The following is an 11,852-nucleotide window of genomic DNA, read 5'->3' on the forward strand; positions in this document are numbered from 1 at the left end:
TTTAAATAGTGAGAGTTCTGCTACAGACCTAAAAAAAAAATTAAAGGTGCTTCACTGAAACTGCTGCTGATCTGGGGAGGTGTTAAATACTCTTACACTGATGGAGACTGATGTAATTGCCCCTGTTAGATATACTCTCCCTCTGCTTCCTGCTGTCTCTAATCATCTCATAAGGACATGATATCCTTTTGTTAAAAGGAGAGCTAATATGACTTAATCCCAAGAGGGGATCTCAGAGGGGTAACCGTCAGAAAAAGCCATCTGTCATTGCAAGTGATAGCCCAGCACGCGTCTGACGTGCTCCCAAAGCGTGCCATAACTCTGCTGGGAGCAAGTTAATGGACCGTGACATTTAACTTGGGCCCACCCCTCCTTTCTCTTCAGACACGTGCTCGTCATTGTTGCCCCGTTTACTTTCAAACCCCCAGGGGAGATGGGCAGGGAGGACCGTGTCCAGATGGGCCTTTTGCAGCACGTGCCACTTCCGTCGATTAGACAGTCCATCTGCTCAGGTCCTCAGAGACATGCAGGGGCCCCACTGAGGCCTTAATTGGCTCAGTGCGGATTAAATCCCATGTCACCCCAAACACCCGCACTCCTGATACTCATGGGGCTTTAGCAACACCTCTCCAGGGACTTTAAGGGAGTCTAGCAGACCCGTGTCATTCATTTACTTTGGAGATAAACACCAGAAAAAAAGCAGTTAACCTGTAATATCAAAGAAGGCAATACGTTAAATACATTCCTCTTAGAATCACTGAAGCTTATGACTACTTTTTTTAAAATTAAAAGATGATGTTTACTTTATGTTTAAGAATTTTTTTGTGAACAAAAAAACATAATTTAACTAGAAAATGGCAAAAACTTCAACATTAGCTAATTTCTTTATACAGTTTCCTCAAGGGTTTATTTTGTAATAATTTAGAAATCAAATTACAATATTTAGTGATTCTGTTTAAAAAATGAAACTCATACTTAGATTTATTTTGCATACATTGTTTATATTTCTATTAACTTTAACTATGACAAGGAACATTTTTGTTTTTCAGAGAGTTTGAATATTTTCAAAAGGTATAATTGGAGACCCATGGTGTCACCCTCTAATCAGTTAATGAATTTAAAACACTTTATTCTTGAGGCTCGTTTTAACAGATGCAACTGGAGCCAGGTCAGTTCTTAAGATTACCACTAGGCGGTGTGTTTTTACACTCCAGGATAAAACTGCCTAATTCAAGAAACAATTCCAGAAAAGTGCTTGCAGCCTGGTTTCTAAAAGGAATGTTGTCAATTTTCAGATAAAGTTGCATATTAGAACTAATGCTACATTCACATTGGACTCGAAATCACACGTTCGAGCGACTGCCTCAATGAAGTCTATATAAACTCGCACTAGGGGTTTCAAAAATCTTGTGGTCATGCAAGTTTTTTGTCTGTTTTTGGGCTCTACATTCAACACGCACGGCAGTTAAACGTGCACTGAAAGCTAAACCAGTTGAACTTTGACCAATCCGGGACTTGAATTTGGTGGTAATGTTTGGGTAGCAATCTTTTTCAAACACTGAAGTGCCAGTCGTTTGTATATTCATCATGAAGGAGAAGTTAATAATGGCGGTTTGTGCCCAAACAGAATTATATGATACCAAATCTTTCATATATTGGTATAGAGTTCTGAAAGAAAAATCCTGCAGCAAAATTTGGGAGATTTGCTCCTCTTTGACATTTTGCACCAACTGTGAGTGCATGTGCTAATATTGGGTCGTGACAAACCTGTGTCAACACTGTATTCTAAAAGCCTGTTCAAGAACAAACATTCAACACCTTCTTGAACCCTCCACACCTGCCCAGTGTGTCAGTAGCTTACCAAAAAAGGTCATCATTCAAGAAGCTGGCAGTTTATATCCTAGTGCTTTTAGAGAATGTTGATTAGGAGAAAAAACATTGACAGAAAAGTTGAACAAGATAAGAGAAAACAACAGCTTTGAGAGGATTTAAAATATTTTTTTTCAGGGAGGAAATGAAAACGGGAATGTAATCCAAGTTGGTTGATGTCAGTGGTCCTTTGTGGAATAATGAGATGAGCTGGTGTTGGTCCACATTTAGAAATGATACTTTACTGTGATTAACAAGCCAGTAAACACGCTTGGCTCTAAAACCCAAAGACAATTTAGGAGAGATGGTTAAGACAAAATGAGACACTAGATCCAAAAACCCTGAACAGCAAGAGAAAACCATCAGAACAACCATGAATCCTCATCAGTACTACTAATTGACCCTCTCCATTTTGTCCTACACTGTTTAACCAAGAGAGCTCCAACTAAAAATGAGGCTTTGAACAGTCCATAATTTCGGTAATAATGTCTTATACAATATAATTGTTAGAAGACACTAAATTTGGAATTTATTTTGAGAAAATGTTAAGTAAAGATTATAAGTATTATATAAAACACAGATTTAACATTTTATTTAAATGACTAAAATGAAATCTTTGTCTTCAAAATTTAAATTTATTGAAATTCCTCTGTTCATGCAAACACCTTTCCTAGTAAGTTTTAGAATCTGGTGGAGCACAAACAAAACACAAGTGAAGCAAGTAACAAGTAAAGCATTCATACTAAAATGAGCCTTCTGTTGTCAGTAGCTTTTTAATTAACGTGTTTTTGTGTTCAATCAGGTGTAAAAGTATCTCACTTTGTTGAATTTTAATACACAATTAGACTTTTGATGATAAACTTGCTGTTTTGAATCATCTGAAAAATCGACTTAAATTTCTTCGTGAAGGACTAGCTGCAGGGATCGTTTATACAGTGGGGTGGAGAATTAAAAGGTAATGAAAATGACTTGATAGTTTGCATCAGGTGTACTCCAGAAGGGCACAAGATTATGTAACGTGCTGAGGGGTAAGACGCAGGCAAATCAGTGTTGTAACTCCATGCAAACCCAAAATCAACAAGCCAAAGCTCCCTCAAAAACCTCATAGGTTAGCTTGGGTTTTGTGGTATCTTGAAGCATCCAAAAGTAATCTCACGTGGTTTTTTTAAATGTCTAAACAAGAAAGAAAGCGTTAATAGAGATCTGACTCACCTCCTCATTGGGTGCCATGCTCCCACGAGGCTCGGCCGTGTCGCTGCCCAGCGTCTTGTAGTAGTCCCCAGTGCTAGGCTGCTTGCTGAAGCTCCTGGATCTTCTGTTTGAATCCACACGGCGCAGTCTATCGTGGTTTTCTCCAGGTTTCAGCTGCATTGGAGGTACAACAAGAGGAAAGATTATCTTAAAACAAATTCCATGTGTAAATAATAGAAGAAAGTGGAGCTAAAAATACTGTTTGGAAAAAAACATTTGTTGAAAAATGTGTTTAAACATATTTTTAGATACACTGAAATGACAGAAAATAGTTTGAGCTGGCACTATAGCACAAAACTTTTACTTTCCTTCAGAGCCAGTAAGCTTTTGCTTGTGACCAAAGCAGCTTTGTTTGAATCAAAGACCCAGGATTTGAATATGTTCATTTTCACCTTTATGGACCCAAAGGAGGACTCTATTCTGTCAGGAACGGTTTTTGACTTTCTGTTTCAAAGTTTGTTAGATAAACACAAGTCTTAACAAGTCATTTAGTGCATAATAAACTAACCTCACTAAGCTTAGCAGTAAGATGTTACTTTAAATCAGGAATGAGGACTTGGACTTGAGTCATTCTTCTGAGACTTGTATAAAGAGATTTGACTTGAGACTTGGGCTTGTGAACAATATTTATGTTTGATCTTTTATCCAATGATTGGGTTCAAATGCGTTTTTTGAAGTACTTTAATGACAATTTAAGACAATAAAATATAGGTTCTAACTATAAGTCTAGGAGTTGAGAATTAAAATTACAAATAAAGATTCGAGACTTGACTTGAAGATGTCCCCAAAGACTTCAGATTTCCCCTGGACTAACAAATTGGATAAAAGGATGTTAGTTTTCTTTCAGAAATCGTTTAAAGATAAACTCAAAAGTGTTCCGATAAAACCTGGCTAAGTCATGAAAGCGAAACGTTACTTTGACTTTCAAATGCAGCTCCCAGCATTGGATTTGCTTTAATTTACATCTCCACGTTTGCACACATCACAGCTTCTCACATGTTCAGACAAAAGAGGTCGGACGTGGCAATAAAAAGGAGCAAATGCTGTTTTACAGAACATCTCGTCTCCTCTGGGGTGTCATGTTCTTATAAGCCTCTTAAATTGTGTTGACTCATGTCGACTGTATGGAGAATGTTCCTCAATGCTGCAGGGTAACGTGAGCAGGGAGTGTTGCAGAGGGCTTGTCATTTTTCCTGCAGGGGTGTAGCAAATGTACAGTGCCCCCTCCCCACCCTCACGCGTATGTAAACATATGAACTCCCACTGTACAGCATAAGGTACTTTTTGTAGTCGTTCATGTTTACACAACTGCTTGTGCCTTTTAGAAATACATGTTACACCATGAAGAACAGTTTCAAAGGTTTACTGTTTGAAACGGCTCAGCACATTTACATCATTTCTTACACATGAAGGCAATTTGACTCTTAAAAAGTGTTATAGAGCACTACAAATATCCAACAATAACCTATTGTAAGCTTTAAAACGAGAGAGAACATTATACATACATAGGCGAGGCTCACTTTCACACTAACCTAGCACTTTAGCACCTGTAGAATGTGTAAAACAAGCAAAACAACTTCCACAAAAACCTTACCTTACAGTTTAGGTTCTGCTCTTACAGTTATTCTCTGGTCCAGGTAGTCTACAAAATCCAGAGGAGCGCACAGAGCAGCCGTCACCAGATCTAGCACCTCACCTTCGCTCCGCTCTGTGCTACGCCTATCACTCTATCTGCCCTCTCACTTTACCCACAAGCCTCATCAATAACCTATTGGGCCAGCGGGGCAGATGCAGTGATGTCACCACCAACCCGAACACCAGCCATTTCATCAACCCTGCCCAGTTCCTTTTATGCAAAACACAAACGCCCATGTGTTGCTCAGACCACGGACGGCAACATGCAAATCCTTGGGGCTTTAGGGCTATTAGAGCTTTCTGGCCTTCAATGTCCCCAATTAGGCGCAAAATGTTCCTGGAATCGTACTAATTGCAAATGTCAAAGTCCATGTTTGGTGGGTGGACTGAAGAAAGAGAATGTGAGAGGCAAAGTGGTCATTATGTTAACTTAAGTCAAAGTAAACACAAATGAATGAACGGGGAGGAAGAGAGTCAACAAAAGCATTTGTGGTCGTTTAAAAAAAATGACTCACGTCGCCTTTACTTAAATGTGCATTATGCCAGTGTTAAAATATTTTTTAAAATAAAAATGCAGTTTTGTAAATATCTCTGATGGGAAAAAAGGAGAGATCGTCCATTGAATTGGGTCTCTGTCACTATAGCCAGCCCCCACGGCTCACATTAACACTACTTTTGTGTGTTTTTGTGTACTAGTTTTCTAAGAACTTGGCTTTATTCAATAATTAATGGAGGCGCACTCTGAGCTGAACACCTGGGCATGGAGGATAGAGGATGTGGCTCTAATGAAACCCCCTCAAAAGCATGAATGGTGGTGCATGACTGAAAACACAAGTACACAATACGCCTCACGCGATGGAAACCTCCCCATCTGTGGACTTTACAACATCTACTGACTTTGCAAAGTATATGTACAGATCAAAAGTCTGCATAACCTTTATTTCATTTCATTTTACACTAAGAACAATTTCTTATTTACAATGTAGGCTTGAAAATGCATAACCACCTTTATTTATTTATTTATTTTTTTCTGTAGCTCCCTGACCTGTTTAACTTTTTAAATGAATGTGTTCTCTATTTGGACAAAGAAAGAGAATTAAAGTGCTATTTAAAAAAATGCAACCAATTATAATAATATGTCATACTGTAAAATGCAAAATAAAATAAGAATGATTGTAAATAAAAGTTGCTAAATCTTATTGACAAAGAGTATTATATGAAAAGGCAAGGAAACAAACAGGAAATGCATATTTTAGTAGGTGAGAGTGATCCCTCCAGATTAAGTAACTCTGTAGTTCAAGTTTTCCCTGATCATCACTTACATTTCAGTCAGAATGACAACTTCACAAACACTACTAAAAACCAGCGCTGACACCAATGCGCCCGCCATCTCAAAATGCTGCTCCTGGTCGACTATAAAAACACGTGATCCAGATTAATTACTGTAATTAAGATCAAACCCATCACATTGATCATTATGAGTGTCAACCTGGAGGCCAGACACTAATGAGCATCTTCTGTGGCCTTGTTAGCCGAGCTCACACAAAGGCATCATTGTTGGCTCCCCTGACAAGGCTCTTTGTTGGTGATGAGCTATGGCCCAACTGATTAGACGCAGAGGAAGACAGAACAGCCAACTAATATCAAAAAGCCTCTCTTATGAAGTTTAATCATAAAATCTTCTCTTACGTTTATCAAACCAGAAGGTAACTTTAGTTTTAACTGCATGAAAAAGGGATGTTTGAGCTGTCTGCAGATGGGTACTGCTGTGATATTTGCACCAAAAGTTCAGAACAAAGAAGGACCGACATCAAATAGGTCATCATGCAGGTAAAACATGGGAAAACGTTTGTTTACATTTTTTTTCTTCATACCTCTGTTTTGCTTGTGCTGTTCTCTACATGCCGCAAGTTGCTCTTCACCTTGAGGAACTCGGCTGACGTCGGCTCCTGGGGGGGCTGAGGGGCCGGGTAGCTGGGAGGTGGAGGGGGTGCAGGCGGAGAGTGTGGGGGAGGTGGCGGTGGTGGTGGGAAAGCTGGAGGAGGCGGGGCCTTAGTCGCGGCGTCAAAATGCATTTCGTTCTTGGTGTTGATGTCTGGGTTCAGCATGTCCATGTAGGCCTGCATGTCCGAAATGGCCGACTCTGACGCACCTGAGACAAAGATCCAAACTTTAGACAACAAAGTGGATTTGTTGCAAAGTTAATGCACCAAAAAGAATTCTTAAATTCCTCATATCTACTAAATTCTGCTTTGATTGCATAACGTAAGCATGTTGTGAAATGTGTGAGCATCCCAACTGACTTCTGCCACACAGACCACTAGGGTGCAGCACCAATAAAGAAACCAGCCATGAAAAACAGGAGGAAACAAACTGTTGTTTGATCTATCTCACCAAACCAATAAAATAAACCAGTTTTAGGTATCTTCAACTAGTTTAATATTTAAAATAAATATTTATGTGCTCCTGAAGTGTTAGGCGTTGAAAACCTGGATGTGCAACTGCATTCAGCTGAGTGGGAGGGCCTCGTGACGTAGTTAAGCTGCTCCTCTTCTCCCCGGTGCTGGACTGGCTGGAGCTGGCTGAGTTGTAGTTGGACAGAGAACTTGAAGGTGAACCGATATCAAAGTGTGCTGTTTGGCTGGGAGGAGGCATGGTAGTGTTGGGGGACGAGAGACCCGAGTCGGGCTGCTTGTACTCCAGGTCTGTGGAAGGGTCCCGAGACAAAACGCGGTGCTCCACACTCTGTCAAAGGAGGCAGTGGATCCGATCAGTGCAACAATTGTTTTAAGCCTGTCTACTGAAAACAAAACAATCAAATTTAAATTGATCAGTTCTTAAACATTCCTATTTTTATTTTTTGTTTTAATATAAAACTGACAGAATAACTCTTATTATTACAAATCATTAACACAGCCATTCATTATTCACATATCCCATTACCTCTAAGCCTCTGAGGACTTACATAAGGGGAAAATCATTACGAGTTTAATTACTGCACTGCAGTCGGAGCTCTCACAGGTGGCGAGGAAGACTCTGAGGCCTTTCCCTTTCCTCCTGTGACTGAATATTCCTCATGAGAAAGAGCACACCAAGAAACAATATGTTTCCCAGGCATCTAAGAGTTCAGTTTGGGAGGGCTCATATTACTTTGGATAGGCTAGGATTTCAATACACACAAGCAGAGGCCACGAGTGACAATCTGATGTAAATATCTGAGAAATGCTGAAATCAATCCAAGTATGTGTTTGTTCAATGATAGTTACAAGTGCTCTGGAGAGATTTGGACCAATTTAATTCTTTTTTTTTTTAAATAAAGTTAAAAAAAGAAAGGAATAAAATAAGAATATAAAAGATATTTGAAAGAAAGCCGCTTGCACACATACTTTTTCTTTGGCTCTGAAGGAGAAGATGCAACAATGACACAAATCTTTTTAGATGCAACTTCTGTTAAGGTATAAACGTTTTGTTTCAGTCTAGGACTAGCCTAGCAAGTGGAACCTCAAGAATTTGGCCAAATTGCAAGTTTAACATTCGGGATACAAAAGAACAATAATTGCACAATACATGCTTTTGACTTGTAAAGCTTTGGCACAATTTCAAAAAGGAAGATTTACCTCACTTACAGGAGGGTGATTAAGTCACTCCACAAAACATTATTAATTAGACCTTCACTTTGAAGCAATGGTTTAATAGCCCACCACCGTTCTTCTTTGCCAATCACAAATGTATTTTTCCCTTAAATTCATGAAAAGTTGTCTCTCTTTCTAAACAGTTTGCCAGCCCTCCTCCACTTGGAGCATTACTTTGGCATGGTATAGCCTCTAACGCCCGTCAGCGTCTAGGCTCTGGGGTTTATACATTAATGATTCGAGTTCAGTCCCAGCATGCAAGACGTCATCAGCACAGAACCTAACCGCCAAAGATTATGGAGCTACTTCATGCACATTTTTCTGTAACACAAATAAATCTTTACTTGCACTCCTAATATTTTTCCTTATTGAAATTTAGTACAAAGTACAATTTGAACAGGTGTTTGTTTGTAAAAATGTACAAAACATGCTCTAATATTTAAAATTAATAATACTAAAAAAATCACTTCAGTCCCTTCCCTGTGAATGGAAGGAAGTGTTTACAGCAGCAGAAATGTGATGAATGCAGGGTCCAACATGTACCCCACAAATAGGTTATGGGACATCTTTGATGTTTGGTGCCTTTAAGATGATATATAGACCTCCAGTGTTAAGCACAATGTGGGTAAAGACAGCCTGAGCATAAGCAAATTGGGGATTTGTAGACAAAGGTTTAATGCAAATTTGTGTAAACACTGTGACAAAAAAGGAACACGTCTAAACTCATATCTTCGTTTGTACTCCCTTATTTTTTAGCCTCCACTTTGTAAACTTCTCAGTAAGTTTCATCTAATAGACTGGCAAATCTTAGCAAGAGTCAGAATTAATTTAATGCTTTTAAAACCCACTGATCCTTTCAATGAACTGGCACTCACCTAAACGTATGAGAAATGTATTTTTAAACTTTTTTTTCTATTTGCAGAATATCTATTAATTAGAAAGTGGATCGTGAAGTTTGACATGTCTTTTGACTCTCAGGAATGCATAAGTGGTAGAGTTGTATATCTATGATAGATTACGGTATCAACGAACTATGTCATGATACAATACAGTCCAATTCTTTTACGGTACCTTAGTGGATACAATCTAGATATTTATTTTTCATTCGGAGTTTAAAACTACAAATGAAAATGCCTTTTAACAGAGGAACTCTTTTTTTCCCCTTTTTTCTTTTACTGGTACTTTGTATTTTAATCACCAAAAACCAAACGTCTTTTGGACATAACAAGGAAACCTGACATTTGAATGATGAACACATAAATGTACAAAATCTCTACATAATACTTGACAGCAGAAGCTTCACTGGACTGACATCCAGTCCAGTCTGGACTGACTAACATCACCTCACTCCTGGGTTCTGTTCATGTACAGACGTCAAGTTTCATGACAATGTGAGGAGTTGGTGGGAGATCTTACCATGTTCTCCACGGTCCGCAGATACTTTGTGCACTGTGATTGGCCATTGTATTCAGCCAGGTCTGCTGCCGTGAAGCCATCCTGGTCTCTTATCCCCAGATCCACTCCATTGACCACAAGAATCTGACAGCACTGGGGAGAAAACAAGAAAAGAATCAGAGAAAATTTCCTTTTGGGGTTGTTAGGCTGCCAGACATGAAGTGAGCCAAGTAGGTTTTGACGCTGGATCACGCTCTAAGGCAGCATCATTACGTTCGGCGTGGGTTATTTATGCAAATTTTTGTTCAGTCAAAAATAAAAATTAACAGAAACATAATAATGCTCAAGGGCAAGATGTGTCCTCCAGTGCAACTAAATACATGAAATCTGATAGCTCATGTGCTAATAAAGACTCAATAAATTTGGATATAAAGTAAATGACTCTTTCTTTACAGATAAAGAAATCTTTTTTTAATTTTGAACACATTCAAAGCTCTTCGCTGTCAGACTGAAGAGAAAAACTTGTATTTAATTTGACTTTCCTATAAGTTTATTTCGCTTCTTTTTCATACTGTTTCCTTGCTTCGTTTTCTTTTCTGTAAACATTAGACGTGTGGTCATTACAACCAGAACTGGCTATAGCAAAACTGTTTGTCAAAGTATTTGGGTCAAATGGTAAAATCAATCATTCAAAATTTAAACCAATGGCTGTAAAACCCAAACCTCAAGTATAAAGAACAAAAAGTTAATGAACTTTCGCATGCTGCTGCTTACATTACATCAGTCTTTTCTACACATGGATCTAAAATTGCCCTTTTTTTTCTTCTTCTTTTTTTTGAAGGACTGCAAAAAATGTGAGTGCTACCAGCCTCTGATTACATTTTCCATGTATCAAATTTATCAACAGTTCACCCACCTCCAGTTCACCGTTCTCTGCTGCGTCATGAAGTGGGGTCCCTCCCCAGTTGTCAGTGACAATCTCTCCTCCATGCAGCAGCAGCCAGCTGAGCACTTTGGCGTGGCCTCGGCTGGCAGCAAAGTGCATGGCTGTGGCTCCATCACCGTCCTTGTCCGTTAGGCTGATCTCAGTGAAGCTAGTCTAAAAGTACAAACATCAGAACCCAAGTTTTTGTCCTTCAGAGGGATTCCCTTTGTAAAAGTAGAATATGGTTAAAGTATAAAATGAAAAACAAAGCAGCAGAAGGTGAGTCAAGAGTGTATCCATCTTTCAAAATATGTTGTTTCTAAAGCTTTAAAGACCCACTCCAATGAAAAATGTGTTTAGGGTGTTTTTAACATGTTCTTGTAGCATTTTTCTGATGATGGAGGACATACGTATATAAAGAAAATTAAGATTAAAATTGCATTTCTGAATATTTCTTTATTTGTAGTGAATTAGGAGCAACATAAAATGCTGTTGGAAAAAGCTTGAAGTTGTTTCATACAAACTACAATCAGCAGACCAAAATGTCCTCCCTCTATTCCGATCCCTCAACTTGCAGAGAAATAGATCCATTTACGTCTTTGTTTCCTCGTACAAATTGGTATCTGGCTCATAACTGTACAGCTGCTAGTTATTTTTGTTGCACTGCTAATGTTATGTTGGAGTTGTGAGGCGCTTTGATTTAGCCGAAGATAGTGTAAACCAGAGAAAACACACCTTAGGTCACAGGCTGAACAGGATAAACATTTATTGAACACACTAAAATGTAATTTTTAAAACTTTAAAAACGTAACTTTTTAACATTACTTTAAATAAAAACAGGCAGGAATATTATTCCAGAATTAATCAACTTAAACCTTTCAATATTTTATTCTCTGTAAAAAATATTTTGTCAAAATTATACAGGTTAGCAATAACCCCAAGATAACATCGGGCCAATAATAACAATAAAATAAAATGATCTGGAGGGCCGGATTGAATTACCTGAAGGGCCTTGACATTGACACATGCGGTATAAACAAAGGAATGATGGGAAATGAGTGCAGCCTTACTCTGCACCTGCCCACAACTCAGAGGCGAATTTTGATGAACTACAGAAAACATTTCCTAAAAAACGACACGTTTTT

At 38.6% G+C, this 11,852-nt stretch overlaps 1 protein-coding gene across 1 annotated transcript in view; it reads right to left on the bottom strand.

Moving 5' to 3' along the window:
* espn (espin) overlaps positions 1–11,852 on the bottom strand; it is a gene marked incomplete in the record, with an annotated part of 44,776 nt that overhangs the window by 18,388 nt on the left and 14,536 nt on the right. Inside the window, 5 exon segments of the mRNA XM_024293757.2 lie at positions 3,082–3,234; positions 6,630–6,907; positions 7,245–7,500; positions 9,804–9,935; positions 10,699–10,881. Coding sequence (XP_024149525.1) covers positions 3,082–3,234; positions 6,630–6,907; positions 7,245–7,500; positions 9,804–9,935; positions 10,699–10,881 — 1,002 coding nt within the window.

This window comes from Oryzias melastigma, linkage group LG7, assembly GCF_002922805.2.
Source record: "Oryzias melastigma strain HK-1 linkage group LG7, ASM292280v2, whole genome shotgun sequence".
NCBI lineage: Eukaryota > Metazoa > Chordata > Actinopteri > Beloniformes > Adrianichthyidae > Oryzias > Oryzias melastigma.